General features: G+C 57.6%; 2 protein-coding genes across 4 annotated transcripts; one reads left to right on the top strand and one right to left on the bottom strand.

Moving 5' to 3' along the window:
* Positions 1-577: 577 nt before the first annotated feature.
* Positions 578-1,493, bottom strand: SMIM44 (small integral membrane protein 44). The gene has a single exon (XM_064574861.1). The coding sequence runs from the start codon at positions 1,404-1,406 to the stop codon at positions 810-812; it is 597 nt and encodes a 198-aa protein (XP_064430931.1). The 5' UTR covers positions 1,407-1,493; the 3' UTR covers positions 578-809.
* A 2,678-nt stretch (positions 1,494-4,171) lies between these two features.
* DOHH (deoxyhypusine hydroxylase) lies at positions 4,172-17,862 on the top strand. 3 transcript variants are annotated; one of them, XM_045863370.3, is made up of 5 exons: positions 4,172-4,321; positions 7,800-8,159; positions 10,608-10,684; positions 12,161-12,401; positions 13,440-17,862. In XM_045863370.3, exons 2-5 carry the CDS (start codon positions 7,886-7,888, stop codon positions 13,757-13,759), a joined length of 912 nt encoding a protein of 303 aa, XP_045719326.2. In that variant the 5' UTR covers positions 4,172-4,321; positions 7,800-7,885; the 3' UTR covers positions 13,760-17,862. The 3 variants fall into 3 exon arrangements, with proteins under 3 accessions (XP_045719326.2, XP_045719324.2, XP_045719325.2); XM_045863368.3 differs by lacking the exon at positions 4,172-4,321 and adding an exon at positions 4,409-4,562; XM_045863369.3 differs by lacking the exon at positions 4,172-4,321 and adding an exon at positions 4,454-4,639.
* Positions 17,863-23,020: the final 5,158 nt, after the last annotated feature.

Here is a 23,020-nt window from a genome sequence, read left to right as displayed (position 1 = left end):
AGCACCCATGCATCCCTGGGGCCTCCTGCCTCCCTGAGGTCTATCATCACTGCGCAAGGGGCCATCCAGTAGAGTGATGGAGCTCAGGCACCTGCTCAGAGCGAGCCCATCTCAACCACCCGAGTGGTGCCTACGAAGCTCCTACTGTGTGCCCTGTCTGTGCCAAGCTCAGAAGGGAGGGAGGAAGCCTCAGACACTGTCCTCTGGGAGTTCTCAGGTTAGCTGGGAAGTCAGGACCCCCAGAAACCAACATATCTGGCGGGCAGAGCAGCAGAGCTGGGGAGGAGGTGGGGGGTGGGGTTGGAGCAGATTCGGGAGAGCAGGGCCAGAACCCTGCCTTGGGGCTTCTGCGTTCGAAGGCAGGTCACGGAACTGGCCTCTTGCTGCAAAAGGTTCTCTCTGCTCCAAGCAAGTCATTTCCGGGCTTTGTGCCTCCATGTTCCCATGTGTTAAATGGGGGTGAAAAGTCCTGGCCTGTGAGGATTAAATGAAGTAATACGTGGAAAAGGCTCACTGAGCACAACAGCAGGGACACACTAAGCACTCAGTAAGGGTTAGCACCATTGTTACTCTTCGACAAACTCTTCTTGGTGGAGGTTGGGCAGAATCAGGCTCTGGGGCTACGGGGGGAGCAGGAGTGTGGAAAGTGCCAGTGACCAACCACTGGAACCTGCCAGCCAAGAAAGAGAACATTCTCTGCCAAGACGGGGCAGATCAGTGGAGCAAGGGATCCAGCGTGCACAAGTCCGGTCTACACAACTGCCAGAGGGGTTCAAACCCAGGTACCGGGCTAGAGGGCAGGGCCCGGCTCAGTCCAGCCTCCAGAAGGAGCTTCGAGCAGGTGGGTCCTTGAAGGCAATGGAAGGGCGGCGGGTAGCCGGGGCGGGGGCTTCTGCAGGGGCTGCGTCGCCACCCCCGCCAGGGTCCTCATCACCCCGCCAGGCCAGGGCCAGCTGCAGGTCCAGCTCTTCCAGATCCTCACCCTCCAGGCTCGAGCGCAGTTCCCGAGGGGCGTCTTCCTGCTCTGGCTTCGGGCCGAAGGCCCAGTCTGCAGTAGGACGCAGGTGAGGAGCCTCCCGGGGCCTCACCCACCCTCTGTCCCCTCCCTGGCTGCGAGAGGCCCTTGCATCCCGCCCCCCCCACCCCCCGGCCCAGAGCGGCCCAGCACTGTCCCAAGCAGGGCTCGTGGTGGGTAGCAGCTCACCGGCCAGGTCATGGGCGAGGTCCTTGATGAGATGACCCACAATGGCATATGCCACGGCCACCACCAGGAGGGCCGCCAGCAGCAGGTACAGCGCATATCTGGGCAGGCGGATGGCATCCAGGGGGGGTGGGCGGTACTCCTCATACAGCGGTGGGGCCGGGCTCCAGCCCTCCATCCCCTGCTCGCCTGCCAGCCCCGGCATGACGGCCACCTGGAGCAGGAGAGGCCCGGAGGTGACCTGCGTGGCGGAAGTATTCAGGGGCTTTGGGTAAGAGGATTGGGGCTCCTCCAAGGCTACCATCTGCCTGGATTAATCACTTCCGCCCAGCGGCCCCCCTCCCTCATTCAGCTCCAGCTGACGAGGCTGGTACTCTGCACGTCCTTCCCCCACCTCAGGGCCTTTGCTCGAGCTGTTCCCTCTTCTGGGAACATCCCTGCCTTCATGGAGCTGACATTCAAGATAGGGGGATACACTGAGAAAAACATAACCTTGAGTGAGTGATGTATTGAGTTAGAAAGTGAAGAGTGGCATTGGGGTGGCTCAGTCAGTTGAGCATCCGACTCTTGATTTCAGCTCAGGTCATGATCACGAGTCATGGGATAGAGTCTGAAGTCGGGTTCCGTGCTCAGCAGGGAGTCTACTTCTCTCCCTCTCTCTCTCTCTCCCTCTCCCTCTGCCCCTCCCCAGCACCCTGCTTAGGCATGTGTGTGTGCGTGTATGTGCACGCGCACTCTCTTTCTCTCTAACATAAATAAATAAAATCTAAAAAGAAAAAAAAAGGGTGGTATTGGGGTGGAGGTACCATGGTTGGGACTACTAAGAAGGGAGTTGGAGCTTAAACTAGGGTAGCCAAGGCCATATGAGGATGCATGTGAGCAGACCCAGAGGAGGAAGAGAAGCATGTATGGGAGTACCAGGCGGAAGAGCAGTCCATACAGAGCGCACAACACGTGCAAAGGCCCTGGGGAAGGACTGGGCCTGGCGTGTTGGAGAAGAGCAAGGAGGCCTGTGTACCTGGAGCAGAGTGAGCAACAAGGTGATGGGGAGGAGGGAAGGATAGGGAGGGCGCCCCCCCTACCCCGCAAGTCATGCCGGGCCTTGGGGGTCAGGGGAGAATTTGATCTTTCACCCTGAGGGAGGTGGGAGCCCTGGAGGGCTGAGGGCAGAGGAGGGCGGGGCCTGGCTCAGTTGCCCACAGGTGGCCTCTGGTGGCCGCTGCGGAGAGGACAGACGCTGAGGGGTGAGGACAGCCGCCAGGAAGGCAGGCTGAAAGGGACTGCGGTGGTGCGGGTGAATGATAAGGGGGCTGGAGCCCCCCCGGAGGCAGAAGAGGGTCTGCACGTCACCGTTTTTTCCAATATTTTTTTTCCTTGCCTTTACAAATACCGTTGCAACCAACTTTGCACGTTCCAAAGGTAAAACACTTTTCATATGTGTTTCCCTGGTTAGAACACTTCAGGCTTCTCACTGCGTCAGAGTAAACCCAAGTCCTTCTGGGTGGCTCTCCCGCAACCATCCCCGCGGCTCCTTCCCGTACCTGCCAGGTGTTTACTCAGACGTCACCACCTGAGCCTCTGGCCACTCCTCCTAAGACTTCGCACTGCCCTTGAACTATGCTGCTTAACCAGTGTCACCACCTACCACGTATTTTACTTATTTATTTCTTGTCTGTCTCCCTCAGACAACCAGGCTCTGAGGTTTTCGAGGGTAGGGATCGCAGGCTGTCTTGTCCTCGGCCCCCATTAACTATTTGGGTTTTTTTGCTTTTTTAAAATTTATTTATTTGCCAGAGAGAGGGTACACAAGCAGGGGGAGAGGGAGAGGGAGAAGCAGGCTTCCCGAGGAGCAGGGAGCCCAACTCAGGGCTCACTCCCAGGACCCTGGGATCATGACCTGAGCCGAAGGCAGACTCTTAATGACTGAGCCACCCAGGCGCCCCCCCCCCGCATTAACTTTTTTTTTTTTAAGATTTTATTTATTTATTTGAGAGAGAGAATGAGATAGAGAGAGCATGAGAGTGGGGAGGGTCAGGGGGAGAAGCAGACTCCCTGCCGAGCAGGGAGCCCGATGCGCGGGACTCGATCCCGGGACTCCAGGATCATGACCTGAGCCGAAGGCAGTCGCTTAACCAACTGAGCCACCCAGGCGCCCCAACCCTAGCATTTTATAAACAGCATCTTTATCTTTTTTTTTTTTAAAGATTTTATTTATTTATTTGACAGAGAGAGACACAGCGAGAGAGGGAACACAAGCAGGGGGAGTGGGAGAGGGAGAAGCAGGCTTCCCACTGAGCAGGGAGCCCGATGTGGGGCTCGATCCCAGGACCCCAGGACCATGACCTGCACGGAAGGCAGATGCTTAACGACTGAGCCACCCAGGCGCCCCCCCCGCATTAACTTTTTTTTTTTTTTAAGATTTTATTTATTTATTTGAGAGAGAGAATGAGATAGAGAGAGCATGAGAGTGGGGAGGGTCAGGGGGAGAAGCAGACTCCCTGCTGAGCAGGGAACCCCATGCGGGACTCGATCCCAGGACCCTGGGATCATGACCTGAGCCGAAGGCAGTCGCTTAACCAACTGAGCCACCCAGGCACCCCACTGTGCCTTTTTATTTTTTATTATTTTCTAAAGACTTCATTTATTCATTTGACAAAGAGAGACCAGCGAGAGAGGGAACACAAGCAGGGGGAGTGGGAGAGGGAGAAGCAGGCTCCCCGCTGAGCAGGGAGCCCGATGTGGGACTTGATCCCAGGACCCTGGGATCATGACCTGAGCCGAAGGCAGTCGCTCAACCGACTGAGCCACCCAGGCGCCCCCGCATTAACTATTTGTTAAGCGAACGAGGAGTGAACGACCCGATCGGGTCCGAAGAAAGGGCTAGACCCCTCCCTTCCCCAGCTCGGGGCGGCCACCTGACGCCACTGGCCACGCCCCCGGACTTGACCACGCCCCAGGAGCACGGCGCCTGCTCCGTCGCTCCCCCGCCCGGGCCAGAATCGGCACAAACCATTTCCACTTATCGACCTGGGTGGGGAAGCCGGAGAGAATGTCTTCCGCGGAAAGAGTGGACGCTGTCCTCCCCTTCCCGGAGGGGTGTCCTTAGACTCCACCTGCCGTGTGAGTGTGAGCTGGCGCCGATGCCGACCGTGCTTCCAGACCGCCCTCCTGCCGCGGAGACTCTGACTGGAGCCCCCCCAGCGCCGCGTTGGTGCCTTCCGGCCCGGTCACGTGGGCGGGAAGATGGCGGCCCCCAGGCGTGCCGCGAGCGTCGGGGCGGGGGCCGCTGGGGGCCGCTGGGGGCGCGGGTGCGGTCGGCGGCCTCGTCGTCGCGGAGCTCGCGTGGGCGTTTCGGCTGCAGGTGGCACGCGCGTGGCCCGGGCCTGGCGGGCGGGCGCGGCGGGCAACCCTCGCGGGGAGGTCCCGGCTCTAGGATTCGTGAGTTGGGGGTCGCGGGGCCTCCTCCTGAGGGGTTCCGAGTCCCGGCGAGCTCTTTGCCCAGGTTCTGGGGGCCCTGTCGCCGGGGCCTGGATTCCCAGGCTGTGGGACCCTGGGAGCCGGCGCGTGTGGGGGAGGGGGCCCCGTATCGGGCGATCCCTTTCTCGAGTTTCGGGAGAACCGACGCTATGAGGGATCCAGTCCTTGGGGACCCGCGTAGGCAGATCTTGAGGCTTCCGGCTCCTCGGGTTCTCTTCCAACGGGTGGGGTCTTGCGAGCAGCCCTGAGGGAATCCCCTGTTGGGAAGACCCCTTTCCGGGGGAGAGTTGGTTACCAGAGGTGTGTTTGTTGGGGATTCTCGGTTTAGATAGGTCTCGGGTGGGGGCGAGAGGCCGAGGAGCCTGGTCTCCTTTTTCGCCGTCCCTTACTAGTTCATCAAGAGGCTTTCGCAGGGGTGAGCAGATTCCCGGATTCTGCTTTGGTTGGGGGCTGATGCCCTCAACCCCGCGCCCACACCCTTGCCCTGCTTCCCACTGAAGAATGGGTTGACGGTATGGGCTGTGGGCTTCCAGGAGGCTAGGTGCGCCCTCCTGAGTACAGAGAGGTGGGTTTGGGGCTCCCTGCAGGAATATTTAAGGCTAGCTCTGGTTTGTCAAATGCGTGTAAGGTGCTCCATGAACACGCCTTCTTCTTCTTCTTCTTCTTCTTTTTAAGATTTTATTTTTAAGTAATCTCTACACCCAATGTGGGGCTCAGACTAACAACCTGGAGATCAAGAGTAGAACGCTCCACCGATTGAGCCCGCCAGGCGCCCCTCCGCGAGCACACCTTCATTTGCAGTAACTGTGAGGTCCACGTGCCCCTTCCACCCATTTTACGAATGACACAGATTTACACTGTGTATGAAGAGCTTAGTACCATGGTTGGTGTGCAGTGGGTGTTCAGTTCACTCAAATACGGATTGGGCACCTCCTGCCACGGTGACCGATCCCATGCTAGGCCTTGGGGACCCAGCAGTGAACAAAGTAATATAGATACCTGTGTGTGTGTATACATATGTGTGTGTAATAGATTTCTCTTTATTTTTTTAGAAGATTTTATTTATTTGACAGAAAGAGTGCACGTGCACTAGCAGGGGGAGTGGGAGAGGGAGAAACAGGCTCCCCGCTGAGCAGGGACCCCCCCCCCCCCGATGCGGGACTCGATCCCAGACCCTGGGATCAAGACCTGAGCCGAAGGCAGAAGCTTAACTGAGCCACTCAGGCGCCCCCAGGTTTCTTTATACACACACACACACACACACGAAGTCCTGCCCTCCCGGCCCTTACTTTCTATAGTTAGAAACTGATCCGTGAAATACTCTGGACACCAGGTGCTGTTAGATGCTGCGTGGATCACTGAAGCCGCCATAATGGGAGTGCAGGGCACGGAGGGTTTGCATGGCTACATCCGGGTGCTCAGAGAGTTCCTGCCTGCACATTGAGTGTCTGAACAGAGACTAGAAGGAAACCCGACTTGTGAGCTATTAATAGTTTTATTCCAAATGCAGAAACCAAGCCCAGAGACTTTTGCCCAAGTTCAAGTCTTGCCCTGGAGATCTGCAGCGTATTTTCTCCTCATGCTCCTCTCCCGTAGCTGGAGCTGCCTCGTTGGCCAGATTTCCCCTCACTCCCAGGAATTTAAGGACTCTGGGGATGAGTAGGCGATGAAGGGCCTTCTCCGGGTGTCTTGAGGACGACCCTGCAGAGCCTGGGAGTCAGGACTCCCGGGTCCTGTTTGCCCTTGGCTTGCCGTGTGAGCCCACACAAGTTGCTGCCCATCCCTGTAGCAGAGTCAGAGCTCAGGGCCCCTAACGCCTTGCCAGCTCCCTCACTCCTGGCTTCTGTGGTTTCTGGTTCTCCCTCCCGCGATGGTCACCCCTGCTCAGGCAGCTGCGCCTCCCTCATGAAGCCCAGTGAGCTCTGCTGACGCCACAGCACGCTTTACGAGGCGTCCGCCAGGTCTTCACTGGTCCAGAGGACAGAGATGGAGCCCCGCCTCCCAGCCTAGGCTGTGTCATTTCGTCTCAGTCCATCCACTCAACACAGCATTTGTGGTTTAGAGCTTGACTCTGGAGCCCAGCTCCCTGGATTTATAACTCCTCACACTGTTCATAAGCAAGTTATTAACCTGTGTGTCTGCTTTCTCGCCTGTAAAAGGGTGACAAGCCTGGTGCCCATCTCATATGTTTGTGGGGAAAGGTAAATGAGTCGGTGAGTGTGAGGGGCTTAGCAGAGGGGCCTGGCACATAGTACGTCCTCTGTAAATGTCAGCTGCTGTTACTGGTAGGGCTGTTTTTACTGAAGGCTTACGGACTGCTGGGAGTATGGTGGTGACTAAGAGAGACTCGGTCCCTGCCTTCAGAGTTCTGATGAGGGATAAGACCGACCATAGGCAGCTAAACTGGTAAACGTCCTATATGATATCTTGTGGTGTTAAGTGCTTTGAAGAAAAGTAGAACAAGGGAAAAGAGTGAGTAACCGTGACAACTGTGATCAGGGAAGGCTGCCCTGAGAAGGTGACATTTGAGACCCAAGAAAGTGAGAGGGTGAGCATGGGAGGCATTTGGGGAAGAGTGTTCCTGAGGAAGAGAACGACCCATGCAAAGGTCCTGGGGTAGGACTGGGCCTGGTGTGTTGGAGGAAGAGCCAGGAGGCCCGTGTGGCTGAAGCAGAGTGAGCGAGGGGGAGGAGGGGAGGGCTGGCAGGGGTGGGGGCAGGTCACACAGAGCCTTTGGGACTATGAGGGAGTTTGAAATAACGAGGTGCCATAGGAGGATTAGGCAGGGGTCCGGTTTACATGCTGAAAGGATTTGCGCCTCAGTTACCTGTCCTGTAACAAATCACCCCACACTTAGCAGCTCTGAGAGCAGCAAACACTGTCTCCCACGGTTTGTGTGGACCGGGGATCTGGGCCCTGTAGCTAGGTGCTTCCGGCTCTGATTTCTCCTGAGGTCGCAGTGGGGACATCAGCCGGGGCTGCTTCAGCTGAAGGCTGGACCAGGGCTGGAGGAGCTGCTCTCAGCTTCCTGCTCGCGCTGCTTCTCCTCGCTCGTAAATGAACAAATCCGTGAGCGGATGAAAAACACCGCTCACCTGGGCTCTCGGTTTTCCGCCTGTAGGTTCTTGTGCCCGGGAGGCCCTGGTTTCGGCGCAGGTGAGGCTGTGGAAGGCCTGGGCCCGTGGGCAGGAGGCAGCCGGCGGCACCATGGTGACAGAGCAGGAGGTGGAGGCAATCGGGCAGACGCTGGTGGACCCCCAGCAGCCCCTGCAGGCCCGCTTCCGGGCGCTCTTCACCCTCCGCGGGCTCGGTGGTCCCGGAGCCATCACCTGGATCAGCCGGGCCTTTGGCGACGACTCTGCCCTGCTCAAGCACGAGCTGGCCTACTGCCTGGGCCAGATGCAGGACTCCCGGGCCATCCCCGTGCTGTTGGACGTGCTCCGTGACACCCACCAGGAGCCCATGGTGCGCCACGAGGCGGGTGAGTGGCCAGGGGGCACGCCTGACCTCCACACACACTCCCCCCCAGTCCCGTCTGCCTCACATGCCCCCTCTCCCTCCCGCGTGTTCTAGCAGGGCTTGGCAGGCTTTACCTATAAAGGGCAGGTGGTAAGATGTTCAGCCCTGTGAGCCAGACAGTCCCTGTTGCCAAGACGCAACTCTGCCCTCGTGATTAAAAGCAGCCGCGGTAAACTACCCTCCACGTGCCGGTGGGACTTTATGGGCGCTCAGATTTGAATTCCACGTAAGTTTCACACGTCAGGAAATATCATCCGTTGGATTTTTTTAAAGATTTTTTTTTTTTTTAAAGATTTTATTTATTTATTTGAAACAGAATGAGAGAGAGAGAGAGAGAGCACATGAGAGGGGGAGGATCAGAGGAAGAAGCAGACTCCCCTCTGAGCAGGGAGCCCGATGCGGGACTCGATCCCGGGACTCCAGGATCATGACCTGACCCGAAGGCAGTCGCTTAACCAACTGAGCCACCCAGGCGCCCTAAAGATTTTATTTTTAAGTTATCTCTTCACCCAGCGTGGGGCTGGAACTCAGGGCCCCGAGATCAAGAGTCACGTGCTCTACCGACTGGGCCAGCCAAGCGCCCCTAAAAAAAAGACATTTAAAAACATAAAAACCGCGGGTGCCTGGGTGGCTCAGTTGGTTAAGCGACTGCCTTCGGCTCAGGTCGTGATCCTGGAGTCCCGGGATCGAGTCCCGCATCGGGCTCCCTGCTCGGCGGGGAGTTTGCTTCTCCCTCTGACCCTCCCCCCTCTCATGCTCTATCTCATTCTCTCTCTCAAATAAATAAATAAAATCTTTAAAAAAAAAAACAAAACATAAAAACCGGGCACCTGGGTGGCTCAGTCGGTTAAGCGTCTGCCTTTGGCTCAGGTCATGATCCCGGGGTCCTGGGATCGAGCCCCGTGTGGGGCTCCCTGCTCGGCGGGGAGCCTGCTTCTCCCTCTCCCTCTGCTGCTGCAACTCCCCCTGCTGTGCTCGCTCGCTCGCTCTGTCAAACAAATAAAACCTTTAAAAAGAAAAATAAGCAAATAAGTCAGAAACCATCTTTTGCTAATATAAAACCAGGTGGCGAGCTCGTCAGCCCGATACCGGTTTCATTTGTTCGTGTTATTCGCTGGGCCAGTGTTTATTGAGCACCTGCTGTGTCCCGGGCCCTGTTACCTCGAGGGACACCAGAAACGAGAGATGAGTAAATTCCGTGGCAAGCAGTGCTGTTGAGGGGCCCCGTCCCTGACCAGTGAGCTGCTTTGCAGATGGGGGCGGGGCAGGGCTCTGTTTCCGTCTTACTCTTTTTAGGCATTTCTCCTACTCCCTCTGCTGAGCCGCCCCCGTCCCCAGGCTGCCCCAGGTAACTCTCAGTGTGCCAGTCACTGTTTTTGTTGGAGCGCTCCCTACCCAGAACGTCGTCCTCCAGACCTCACCTTTCCCGAGAGTTCTGCTATTTTGAGTATCAGGTATCGCAGAACACCTTGTCTGGTGAGGGCGGAAGCACGGAAGTGCTAAGGAAGAGGTAAAGCAGGGAGTAGGATGAGGGTGTCAGAGGTGTTAACCTTTTTAATCAGTGGACAGAGATCTGAACGAAGGCAGGCAGTCATCTGGAGAAAGGTGCTTCAGGCAGAGGATGCAGCCTGGGCAGACGTCCTGGCGCCATACCCTGTCTGCTCCTTGGGGGAGTGGCAAGGAGGCCCCTGTGGCTGGAGCAGAGGGAGTGACGGGGAGAGAGGGAGGAGGGAAGGGCAAGGGGCAGGGCCTGCAGGGCCTGGGGGGGCCTCAGGGAGGACTTGGGCTTTTACTCTGAGGGAGGTGGGAGCCCTGGACGGCTGCGGGCAAGGAGGGGGACCTGACCTGGATTCAGTTCCATCAGGATGTTCTTGATCGTGGGCAGCAGTGTGCTCTACCCACTTGCAAAGCGGAGGAGGGATTGAGTGCGGCGTGTTTGCTGGCCGTGGGTCTCTTCCTGCTCCGTGCCCGTATAGGCCCATGGGGGCTCATGGGGACCCACAGGGAGACGGTCAGGCTCCCCCACCAAGCCCTGCCTAGCTCCGCTGACCTTCCTCTCTCACACTGCAGCGTAAAACCTCCTCTGGGGCTCACCTCGACGAGCTCTACTCACCCGGGTGTTCTTGGGGCTCCATGTTGACCAACGTCTCTGAGTTGTCATGACATGCTTGTCAGTGTCTCCCCACCTAGACCACAAGCATGGGGGGCATGGGCCCGGGGCTGGGGGTGGGGGGTCCCAGCCCAGTTTCACGCTCCAGCTCCAATCCACGGGTCACAGATACAAGCAGAGCCGTGGTGGGGGGTAGGGGGGAGCACAAAGGAGGTGGTGTTGCTGGTCGTACCCCCCCGCCCCCGCAGTATCCGCGACATTTCTTAACCAACCGTGAGCTGTTTGTGTGGTTCTTCTCAGGCGAGGCCCTGGGGGCCATCGGGAACCCAGACGTTCTGGAGGTCCTGAAGCAGTACTCCACCGACCCCGTCATCGAGGTACCGTGGCCTGATCCCTTCCTCCCCGCCCCCACCTGGACCAGCCTCCCCCTGTGTCTGGTTGCCAGGGCGACCGCTTGGCCAGGGTCCTGGGAGAGAGAGCAGCAGCCAGGGTGGTCCCAGGCCACGCCCCATTCGGCAAAACCAAACTGATTCCCACACTAAACCCTGCCCGGCCGGCCCGCCTTGCCTCTCCCCTCCTGCCCTGTCCAGTCCTTGCGCCAGGATCCCACTGAGCCCACCCACTTGTGTCCGCCTCCGCCGCCCCAGCCCCCCTGGCCTCTCCCAGGTCTCCCCACTGCCCACCTGGTCCCTCCCAGGTCTCTCCACTGCCCGCCGGGCCCCTCCCAGGTCTCCCCACTGCCCGCCTGGCCCTCTCAGGTCTCCCCACTGCCCGCCGGGCCCCTCCCAGGTCTCCCCACTGCCCGCCGGGCCCCTCCCAGGTCTCCCCACTGCCCGCCTGGCCCCTCCCAGGTCTCCCCACTGCCCGCCTGGCCCCTCCCAGGTCTCCCCACTGCCCGCCTGGCCCCTCCCAGGTCTCCCCACTGCCTGCCTTTCTTCCTTCTTCAGGGAACAGCTTTACTGAGATGTAATGCACATACTATAAAGTTCACCCTTTGAAAGGGTACACTTCAGTGTTTCTCGAGCATCCACAGAGGTGTGCGACCATCTAATTCCAGAACATTCCATAGCCCCCAAAGAAGGCCCGCCCCATCAGCAGTCACCCCCTGCCCCCAAGCCACCAGCCCCCATAAGGCCCCTTCCCGTCCGCAGATGAGCCTGTTCTGGACATGTGGCCCACGTGGACTCACACCCTGTGTGGCTTCTGTGTCTGGTTCCCTCCCTGAGCGTTGTGGGCTCGGGGTCCGTCCCCGGGGCCGCGCGTGAGGGCACCTGGCTCCTGATCGCGGCTGGTACTCCCGTGTGTGGTGGCCCAGATCTTGTCCACTTGCCCACTGAGGGACATTTGGGGTGTTCCCACTTTTTGGCCACCTGAACCGTGCTGCCGTGAGCGTGCGTGGGCTTCTGGGTGGACGCGTGTGTGTCTCACCTGCTGCTTGTCACCTCCCAGAACTCAGTCCCAGCCTCCTCTCAGCAGCGGGGTGAGTGCAGAACGGAGGTCTGCTAACCTCTTTCAGACCTAAAGCATTCGTGTTTCCTAATGACCTCGAGGACAGAACCCCCCGTTCTTGGGGGGTTCAGCTCGCGGGGCTGAACGGTCAGGCCTGGCCTCGCCCTCTGCGGCAGCCACTTGTGCCCGGCTCCCTGCTGCACCTGCTGCAGGTCTCTGCTCCGCTCCCACGTCACCTCCGTGTGGAGCCGCCCTGGCCCTCCGCCCTGTCGCTCCCTCCTCACACAAGCCCCTGCCGCTTTCTCTCCGTCCAGAATGACCGGAGCCCCCGAGGGTGGGGAAGGGGGTCCGTCGTGTCCACCGTCCTGTCCTCAGCGGCCACCCGTGCGCCCCTGTCCCCGCAGGTGGCCGAGACGTGCCAGCTGGCTGCCCAGCGGCTTGAGTGGCTGCAGCAGCACCGTGGGGAGCCGGCGGTGGCCGGGCCCTACCTGTCTGTGGACCCTGCTCCTCCAGCCGAAGAGCGCGACGTGGGGCGGCTACGGGGGGTCCTGCTGGACGAAGCCCGGCCACTCTTTGACCGCTACCGAGCCATGTTCGCCCTGCGGGATGCCGGCGGCAAAGAGGCTGCGTTGGCTCTGGCCGAGGGTGAGTTGGGGCTGGGGCGGGGAGTCCCAGTCAGGGCGCCTGGGTGAGGCTCGGGAGCTGCGCCTGTGAGAGGGAGCAGCAGAGGGACCCGGGGAGCGCATCCTGGGCCCGGCGCCCGGCACTTCCTCCCCGGCTTTATAAGAGGTGGGCGGGCACCCTTCCCGCCAGTTCCCAGGGGGGAAGCCGAGGCCAGAGAGCCAGAGGGTCGCCTGAGCAGACAGCGGTTGGCGAGCCGCGGAGGTGGGATCTGGTCCCTGGCACGTGGCTCCGGCACCCTTAGCCCCTTTCTGTTATCGTGACTTGAGTCACTCTCCTCCCAGCTCCGCAGGCTGCTCTGCAGGCCTCTCCCCAGGCAGTCCGTGGTGCCCTGCACCCCCGTGCCCGGGGCGTGCCCGCAGAGGATTTGGAACCCTCTCTGCGCTCCCAGAACTCCCTGTCTGGCAGGGAGATGCCTGGTCATCGCCTGGACCCTGGGCCACGGGGTGGGAGTCCCAGGTGGTGCCGGGCAGGAGCACAGCGGGGCTGGGTGGTGCTTAGGAGCAGGGGCCGCAGTCAGGCAGGTGGCCTCGAGCCCTGGCTCGGCCTCAAGGGCCTCTGGTCTTGGGCAGTCACCCCGCCCCTCCCGGCGGGGTCTCCCCATCAGTGTAAAGCATGACCTGTCTGTGGAGTGGGGGGAGGGTGCTCAGGACTGTCCCCTCATTAAACACGCGATAGCGTAACACAGAGGCCCAAGGAGGAGGTGGGCGCAGCTGGCAGGGGACCCTGGGCCCAGAAAGGCCACACCGGCCCCGTCTGGCCTTGCGGAGGGCAGCGCTGTGTTCCCAGTGCTTGTTGGCGGGGAGCTTATTAGCAGCCCGTGCTCCAGCTTCTCCTGCCCCTCTGGCTGCAGGTCCCTCCCTTTGAGCAGCACTGACCACTGGAAACGGGGAACCCCCTTTCCACCTGCTCCTTCTTGCGCTCCGGCGCTCAGCCCCGAGTCCCCCGCCTGCCCCGATGGCACCGCTCGGCCAGTGACCACCCTTGCCCTCCTGCCCGCAGGCCTGCACTGTGGCAGCGCCCTCTTCCGCCATGAGATTGGCTACGTCCTGGGCCAACTGCAGCACGAGGCGGCCGTGCCCCAGCTGGCAGCGACCCTGGCCCAGCAGGCCGAGAACCCCATGGTGCGGCACGAGTGCGCTGAGGCCCTGGGAGCCATCGCCCGGCCCGCCTGCCTGGCCGCCCTGCGGGCCCACACAGCCGACCCCGAGCGCGTGGTGCGAGAGAGCTGCGAGGTGGCCCTGGACATGTACGAGCATGAGACCGGGTCGGCCTTCCAGTACGCCGATGGGCTGGAGCAGCTACGCGCGCGCCCCTCCTAGAGCCGCCTGTCTGCCTGCCTGCCCGCCTGCCCTGCGGGACTCGGCATGAGCTGCATATAAACCGAGCTTGTGCGGATCGGGTCTGGCTTCCCCATCCCCCTGGGCTGTCTGCTTGGCCTGATCTGGCTGCTTTTGCATCCTGACTCCCCCAGGGCCAGGCTGAGGTGTGCTGTGTCCCTCATGGGGGGCCTGGCGCAGGGCTGCAGCACCCGGGTCTCTGGTCACGGCGGTGGGATGTTGGCGTGGGAACGGGGGTCTGGGTGCAGGCCAGGGCTATGCTCAGGGAAGTTGGGGTTGCCTTGACCCCGCCTCTTGAGGAACCAGGGGAGCCCGGAAAGGCGCTGTGGGCAAACCCAAGCCCTTGGGCCTGGCCAGGGGCTGGGGCTTCCAAGGGCTGCCCCTGGGGCCTCTGACTCCCTAGCCCGGGACTAGGCAGGGTGGGAAGGTTGTTAGGGGCTTGGGGGCTGGGGAGGGACAAGCAGACCCCGGCCAGTGACCACCCTTGCCCTCCTGCCCGCAGGCCTGCACTCAGTTATTTTTGCCAAGCCATGACTCTCAGACTGTGTTGGGGGCTCTGCAGGGCTGCTCTCAGGGAACATCTCAGGGAGGGGGCCGGGGTGTTTGAAGAGCTCCAGGCCCATGCCCTGGTTTCATCTCCGGCCAGCCCACTCCCAGCCTGGCCTTCCCCATACCCTCATTCTCACCCAGCCCCTATTGGGGTTTAGTGGTATGGCTAGGAGCCCAGGCTGTGGGTTCCCGTCCCAGCTACCCGCCTCATTCTCCATGTGCAGCCTTCAACACCCTGTTTTACGGCCATAAAATAGGCGTAACCATAGAACCTAATCTCACGTGGGACACATTCCACCTGCTGCGGTCTGCCAGCCAACAACATCCCTGCCCAGTCACATGAAGGCATAGATGCCCAGAGTGGGGGTCCTTGGGCTGGTTCTGCCACACTGATGCCTTCTCCTCCTGGCCCTTCTGATACCAGGCACGCGAGGTCTCCACCCTAAGCAAGTCATCTCTCTCTCCATGGGCATCCTACAATTCGATTCAGTTCTGATGCTCACTGCCGAGTTCACGCTGGGTCCCCTCCTCACTGCTGATGATTTGCTCGCATAGCTCCCAGAGCTCAGGAAAGCACTTGACTTGCCTGTTTCTTAAAAAGGATGTCACGAGCAATCAGATGAGGGGTCCCGGGTGCAGGGGCTTCCTCCCGTGGAGTTTGGGGCACAACCCCCTCTGCCACGTGGATGCGTTCACCTGCCCTGGAACTTTCTGAGTCCCTTGGTTAGGGATTTTGTGGAGGCCCCGTGTGCAGGCAGGGTTGGTTCAATAGGTGGCCATTGGTGATTGTCCCCCAGGGCCGAGGGTGTGGCTGAAAGTCCCTCCTTCCTCAGCCCCCAGCCCCATCCTGAAGCCATCTGGGAGCCTGCAGTCCCAGGCCTCGTTGGCGAGCCCAGGTGTGGTGGGAAGGCCTTCCTCTTCCTCTGGCCCTTGCCTCTCAGGAAGTTACAGGCTTTTTAAATTTTACTTTGTTAAGATTTATTATTTTAGAGAGAGAGCAGGGGGGAGGGGCAGAGAGAGTGTCCCAATCAGACTCCGTGGTAGGTGCGCCTGACACAGGGCTCGATCCCACCCCAAGATCACGATCTGAGCTAAAACCAAGAGTCGGTCACCCAACCAACTGAGCCACCCGGCTCCCCAGGAAGGTACAGACTTTTAAAAGGGGCTGGGGCCCGGGACACACATTCCCTCTTACCTCAGTGTCGCAGGCACCTCATGACTGGCCCACCAGCCACCCTCCCTGCTCTCCTCAGATTTACCTGTCCCCAGCAGCAGAGACCGCGGGAATTTCTTAAAAACAAGCCTTCCTGACCTCACAACATCCCCAGGTTCTGTCTCCTGCCCACTTTGTGCTTCTCTGTCCAGCAAGAGCCCCAGGAAGAGCCAAACCCCGACTGCCTACCACGGCTCGCCTTTCCCTCCTACCAGCACCAGCCAGGCTCCGCCCTCCTGTCCCCAGACCTGTCATAGTCTCTGTCCTCCTCCCCCTCGGGCAGTGTCTCACTGGCCCAGCCCCCTCCTCCTCCTGGGAACTTCTTATGGGACCAGCCTCCCCTCCCACCTCTCACCCCTCCCCTGGTGCCTAGGCTGGGTCCTCCAGCCTCTTCCCTCCCCAGTCGCTCCCCTCCCGGGCAGCCTCGTCCACTCTCCCCACCCCCACCCCGGTCTATGGCAGGACGATGCCCACAGTCCTGTCTCCAGCTTGGGCCTCCCCTGATTTCCGGACTCGGGGTCCGGCTGCCCCGCTACGTCTCCACTTAGATATTGGTGAGGCATCCCAAACATAGTGTGTCCTTAGGATTTCTCATGTTACCTCCCAAAGCTGCTCCTCCCGCAGGAAGTGGGAACTATCGTTCCAAGGGCTCAGCCTAAAAACATCGGGGTTGAATCCGTTTAAAATCTATCCCAGATCTCTTGTTTGCCCGCAGCCACCACCATCTCCTGCCTGGACCCGCCCAATCCCCTCTGCCCCGCCCCCCGCCCCCCCTTCCTTCCCCCAGTCCGTTCTCCCGGCAGCAGCCACCAGAGAGCGCCGGTGAGCACCGGAGCCAGGTCCCTCCCTCCCTGGGGGAAAAGCCCAAGTCCTCCCCAAGGCCCACAAGGCCCTGCACGACCCGCCCCTGCCCTGCCCCTCTCTGTCGCCCACTCTGCTCCAGCCAATCAGGCCTCCTCAATGTTCTTCCAACAGGCCCGGCCCAATCCTGCCCCAGGACTTTCGCATGTGCTGCTTACTTGGAACCTTTTTCCTTCCCCATATGTTTACTCCCGCAATGAAACATTTGCTCTTTTGTTCAAACATCACCCCCTCACTGAGGCTTCCCGGAGCACTTGCACTGACATCATGACCTCCTAATGTTCCTTTATCCTGTTCCCTGCTTTCTTTTTCTCCATAGCATCTGTAGTTTCCTGCACACTGTTTTCTCCACTAGAATAAGCACCATGTGAGCAGCGTTTTGTCTGCTTTGTTGTCCATGACATGACAGCGGTGTGGCGCTAAAGGAGCAATCTGGAAAATAAAAACAAAGCCCTAGTCTGTAGCGTTTGCCAGTTCCCATAGTTTAAATCTTGCCACAATGGGGCCCCTGGGTGGCTCAGTCGTTGAGCGTCTGCCTTCGGCTCAGGTCATGATCTCAGGGTCCTGGGATTGAGCCCCGCATCGGGCTCCCTGTTCAGCGGGGAGTCTGCTGCTCCCCACCACTCATGCTCTGTCAAATAAATAAAATCTTAAAATAAGTAAATAAATCTTCCCACCATGGTCCACTCGTGCATTTGCTGACCATGACTTCTGTAGTCAGCACCCACGGGCTCCTGCACATCACTAAGTGGATCCCTAGCACCGAGACATGCCAGGTAAATATTTGAGGAATGCCCGTCCGCGGGGGCACTGCTCAAACAGTGGTGCATTTATACACTAACAGCCAGACCCTCAGAGGGATGGGAAGACCTTCCTGTGTTACAGGAAAGCAGTCCAAGATTGACCTCCAAAACTCGAAGCAGGCGAAGCCGACTCGTGCAATCTCATTTGCATAAATGGAGTTATGTATGTAAATTACACATGGGTGACTTTTAAAAAAAATATCCAAGCATTTACCCAAAGTACTTTCAATCTTATACTTCCATGTGCTACTTGGAATGTTTCACCATGGTATTTACTTTGACATTTGTTCGGGACGGTGACGGTGACCCCTTCAGAGGGAGCAAACAGCCTGCCCAAGGCGGCTGCTTTACCTGGGGATAGAATTCGCCTGGCCACTCTGTTCTGCTCTTGGCTTTCTCTTGCTTCCTGGGCCAGGCAGAAAGTATAAGGCACTGGGGCGCCTGGGTGGCTCGGTTGGTTAAGCGCCTGCCTCCGGCTCCGGTCATGATCTCAGGGTCCTGGGATCGAGCCCCGCATTGGGCTCCCTGCTCGGCGGGAAACCTGCTTCTCCCTTTCCCACTCCCCCTGTTTGTGTTCCCTCTCTCGCTGTCTTTCTCTGTCAAATAAATAAATAAAATATTAAAAAAAAAAAAAAGCATAAGGCACTGAGGCAGGTGCACCTGCGTGGCCGGATGTTCCTGATTTTAAGGGAGGACAGAGCAATTGATTTGACGTACCATCTCTCATTTAAGAGATGTATGGGGCGCCTGGGTGGCTCAGTCGTTAAGCGTCTGCCTTCGGCTCAGGTCATGGTCCCAGGGTCCTGGGATCGAGCCCCGCATCGGGCTCCCTGCTCGGCGGGAAGCCTGCTTCTCTCTCTCCCACTCCCCTTGCTTGTGTTCCCTCTCTCACTGTGTCTCTCTGTCAAATAGATAAAATCTTTAAAAAAAAAAAAAAAAGAGATGTCCGCAGGGTGCCTGGGTGGCTCAAGTCAAGTGTCTGCCTTTGGCTCAGGTCATGGTCTCCGGGATCCAGGAATCGAGCCCAGTGTCTGGCTCCCTGTTCCGCCAAGAGTCTGCTGCTCCCTCTCCATCTGCCCCTCCCCGCCCTTCATGTGCGCACGCGCTTTCTCTCAAGAAGATAAATTAAAAAAAAAATGTGGGCAATTAAAAACATAAAAATGCCATGCATAACAAAGAAGTCACTTTTAACAGACCAACTATTGGTTTAAACATTCAGGTGTTCATGTCACAAATATTTATTGCACACCTGTGTGGCGGGCGGTCCCAGGCACAGAGGGCACAGAACGAGATAGTCTCTGGTCTCCTGGAGCTGACGTCCTGATTTTTTTTTTTTTTAAGTGATCTCCACACCCAACATGGGGCTTGAACTCATAATACCGAGCTCAAGAGTCACCTGCTCTACCGACTGAGCCAGCCAGGCGCCCCCTGATACTATTTTTTTATTGTCTTCCTATGTGTTTGAGAGCTGACTCCGGGTGACTTGGCTGGCCAGCAAGGACACCATCTCGACCGTGTTTTGTGGCTCAGGCTAATACTCACGCAGGGCCTCCCCAGGGGCCAGGCGCTGTGTTGACTCTGGAAGGCTCCCAGGCAGAGTGCCAGGTGTGATTGGCCCCCAGGATGTGCTGGGGGTAAAGAGATAGACCCAAGGATGCAGGAAGCAGATAATGGGAAGCCACACCCAAAGCAAGACCTGTATACGTCAGGCAACTTGGAATCTTGAACCTACAGACCTGCTACAGACTGATAGCAGGACAGACATCTGTGCTAAACGCAGACATCCCACGCCTTCCGTTCTGCGGCTCCTTTACACCTGAGCAAGTCCAAGCTCAGTGTCAGCAGCGCCCTGCTCCCTCTAAGCCCTCTGGAGAAGGATCCTCCCTGTCTTCTCCAGCTTCCGGTGTTGCCGGCAATCCTCCGCCTTCCTTGGCTTGTGGACACATCTCTCCAGTGTCTGCCTCGTCCCCACATGGCCTTCCCCTCTTTCTCTATGTCTGTGTCCAGATTCCCCTCTTATAAGCACACCGCCCACTGGATGCTGGGCCCACCCCCACTCTGGTATAACCTCGTCCTAACTTGCTGACTGCAGAGACCCTATTTCCAAATAAGGGTCCATTCCCAGGTACTGGGGGATGCCTTTTGGGGGGATGCAATGAAACCCATACCCCTTTGTTATACTTCTGATGTCAGTTGGGGGTCGGCCCAGCCCCTGCCCCAAGCCAGGCTGAGTGAGAGAGAATTCATCTGGGCTCCTGCTCTGCCTCTTCTCACTGCCCAGGGCAGACCTCAGGAGCGACTTACAGAATGTTTGCCAGGCTCTGTCACCCCTCTGTACTTGTAGTTTGTCAAAAATAGGAACCTCTGCTTTAAAAAAAAAAAATTGGGAGCGCCTTGGTGGCTCAATTGGTTAAGTGTCTGCCTTTGGCTCAGGTCATGATCCTGGGGTCCTGGAATCGAGTCCCTCATCGGGCTCCCTGCTTAGTGGGGAGCCTGCTTCTCCCTCTGCCCCTCCCCTTGCTTGTGCATGCACTGTCTAAAATAAATAAAAATAAAATATTTTTTAAAAAATAAAGTGGAACCAGAGAGAGGAAAGTGTCTGTCAAGCAGTGTGGCACATGAGCCCCAAATTGAAGGGGATGCCAAAAACCTCAGCACATAAGTCAGTAATATTTTCATGCATTTTTTTCTTTTGAAAAATCGACATGGGGGCGTCTGGGTGGCTCAATCATTAAGTGTCTGCCTTCAGCTCAGGTCATGATCCCAGGGTCCTGGGATCGAGCCCCGCATCGGGCTCCCTGCTCCGCGGGAGGCCTGCTTCTCCCTCTCCCTCTCCCCGATTGTGTTCTCTCTCTCTCTGTGTCTCTGTCAAAAAAATAAATAAAATCTTAAAAAAAAATCGACATGTATGTTGAGATCATTGTAGAGCTGCATTGCAGATGTAAGAAATAATCCAGAAGGCCCAGTGCAACCTTCACCCAGTTTCCCAGCAGTAGCTGGGTGCAAAACACACGCAAACCCCTAGCATAATATCATGACCAGAATGTTGGCGCTGATGTGATACACCCATCTTGTTCAGATTTCTCCAGTGTTACTTGGACTTGGGTATGCATTTTTGTGTATTAAGTTCTGTACCATTTTATCACTGTGTAAGTTTGTGTGTCCATCAGCACAATCATAATACAGAACAGTGCCCACATCACGAGTGTGGCAGGGCTGAATAATGACCCGCCCCCAAAGATACCCGCTCCCTAATCTGTGTGCTATAAAAGGAACTTTGCAGATGGGAGTAAGTTTCGAATCCTGATGTGGGAGTGACCCTGGGTTCCCCAGGGGGCCCGGCGTCCTCACAAGAGGGAGGCAGAGGGTGGGAGTCCCAGAGATAGATCCTGTGCTGCTGGCGGTGAGGATGGAGAGGGAGCCGCGGGCCAGGGATGTGGGGCCTCTGGAAGCTGGAAGAGGCAGGATCGGGTCTCCCTGGGGCCCCGGGAGGGACCACCCCGCCCACACCTGGGTTTTACTCCGGAAGACTCATTTCAGATTTCTGACCTCCAGAATGGTGAAATAACAGTTCCGTTGTGCTGAGCTAATAAGTTTGGCGTGACCCGTTGCAACAGCAGTGGGAAACCACACTCAGGGATCTCCCGTGCTATCCTTTCATAAGCCCCTACATTCCTCCCTCATTAATGAAATATTTTTAAAAATCAAAATTAATGCAAAAAAAAAAATCCAAACTTAAGTAAAGACAGGATCCAACTTTGACCTCACACAAGCCCCCTCCCTGGCCTCAGCCAAATCCCAGCCCTGTCAGACCCCAAGATCAAGGGTCACATGCTCTACCGACTGAGCCAGCCAGGTGCCCCACTTCATTTGACATTTATTGATTTATTCTGTGCCAAGCACTGCTCTGCACCTTCTTTGTTCAGTAGAATTTTCTACGATAGACATACTCTATGTCTGCATCACTGAGTATGACAGCTACTAGCCAGAGGGGGCTGGGGGCCATGGAGCATTTCAAAGGTGGCCAGTGAGGGGCGCCTGGGTGGATCAGTCGTTAAGCGTCTGCCTTCGGCTCAGGTCATGGTCCCGGGGTCCTGGAATCAAGCCCACATCCGGCTCCCTGCTCTGCAGGGAGCCTGCTTCTCCCTCTCCCACTCCCCTGCTTGTGTTCCTTCTCTCGCTGTCTCTCTGTCAAATAAATAAATAAAATCTTTAAAAATAATAAAAATTAAAAAAATCCGTTCTGTAGCTACACTGGCCACCTTTGTTTCTTTTTTTTAAATTTATGAGATTAAATTATGGCTGAAGCATGGAGATTAATTTATGAGATTTATGGCAATCCTCCGCCTTCCTTGGCTTGTGTCCAGATTCCCCTCTTATAAGCACACCGCCCACTGGATGCTGGGCCCACCCCCACTCTGGTATAACCTCGTCCTAACTTGCTGACTGCAGAGACCCTATTTCCAAATAAGGGTCCATTCCCAGACATAGAGAAAGAGGGGAAGGCCATGTGGGGACGAGGCATAAAAAATAATCTCCAGGGCGCCTGGGTGGCTCAGTTGGTTAGGCGACTGCCTTTGGCTCAGGTCATGATCCTGGAGTCCCGGGATCGAGTCCCGCATCGGGCTCCCTGCTCAGCAGGGAGTCTGCTTCTCCTTCTGACCCTCCCCCTTCTCATGCTCTCTATCTCATTCTCTCTCTCAAATAAATAAATAAAATCTTTAAAAATAATAATAATAATCTCCATGCTTCAGCTCCAGGCAGACTGGAATTTTTTTTTTATGACCGTTTTTACTGAGATACAATTCACATACTCTAAAATCCACTCAACGTGTATAATTCACTGGGTTTTAGTGTGTTCAGAGCTATGCAACCAACCATCATCACATCAATTTTAGAACACTCCACCACCCCAGCAAGAAAGTTCCTAGCAGTCACTCCCTATGCCTTTTCGTCGTCCCTCACCCCCAAGCTCCCGGCAACCACCAACTTACTGTCTTTACAGATTTGCCCGGACACTGTGGACATTGCATATAAGCGGGTTAATACAGGACGACACAATGGCCTTTTGTGTCCGGCCTCTGTCACGGGGCATCGTGTTTGCCAGGTTCATCCACGCGGCAGGGCGTTCAGCGCATCACTCCTTTTTACCGCCACGCGACACGGCACGACACGGATACGCCGCCTTGTGTCCACCCAACCATCCGCTATAGACACCCGGGTTGTTTGTACTTTTTGGTTGTTGGGAATAACTCTCTGAACATCCGTGTGAAAATGTTTATGAGGACACGACTTCAGTTCTCTTGGGTGGCTGGATAGCAGGAGAGGAATCGCCAGGTCCTCCGGTAATCCGGCGGGCCACTCTCCGAGGAGCTGCCGGACCGTCCTCCACGGTGCCGGCCCCATTTTCCATCCCACTAGCAACGCAGGGGGCTCAGTTGCTCCGCATCTTCACCAACACGTTCCCGGCTCCGTTTCCTCCTCTGTTCTTTTCTCGTAGCCGCCCTGGCAGGAGTGAAGTGCGAGCTCCCTGGTTGTGACTTGCGCCTCCCTGATGCGTAATGGTGGTGAGCTTCTCGGCCGGTCGTCTCTTTTCTTTTGGAAAATGTCTGGATCCCCTGCCCATTTAGGGGGTGGGGGGTGGGCAGAGATGATTAGGATTTGGGCCCTGCTTCCAACAAACTGCTAGACTGGCTGCCTTCTGAGCCCCAGAGTGCACGCAGGTGTGCTGGTTCCAGGCCCTGGACGAGCACTGGGTAGGAGCGCAGTAAACGCTGGTCGACCGAACGAAGTGGCTGCCGCACGCAGTGGGGTCGG

The sequence above is a fragment of the Mirounga angustirostris genome, unplaced genomic scaffold (genome assembly GCF_029215605.1).
Source record: "Mirounga angustirostris isolate CCGP_5_RB_7025 unplaced genomic scaffold, mMirAng1.0.hap1 SCAF_1, whole genome shotgun sequence".
Classification (NCBI taxonomy): domain Eukaryota; kingdom Metazoa; phylum Chordata; class Mammalia; order Carnivora; family Phocidae; genus Mirounga; species Mirounga angustirostris.
The sequence above is the reverse complement of the archived record's forward strand: the minus strand, read 5'-3'. Positions and strand labels throughout refer to the sequence as shown.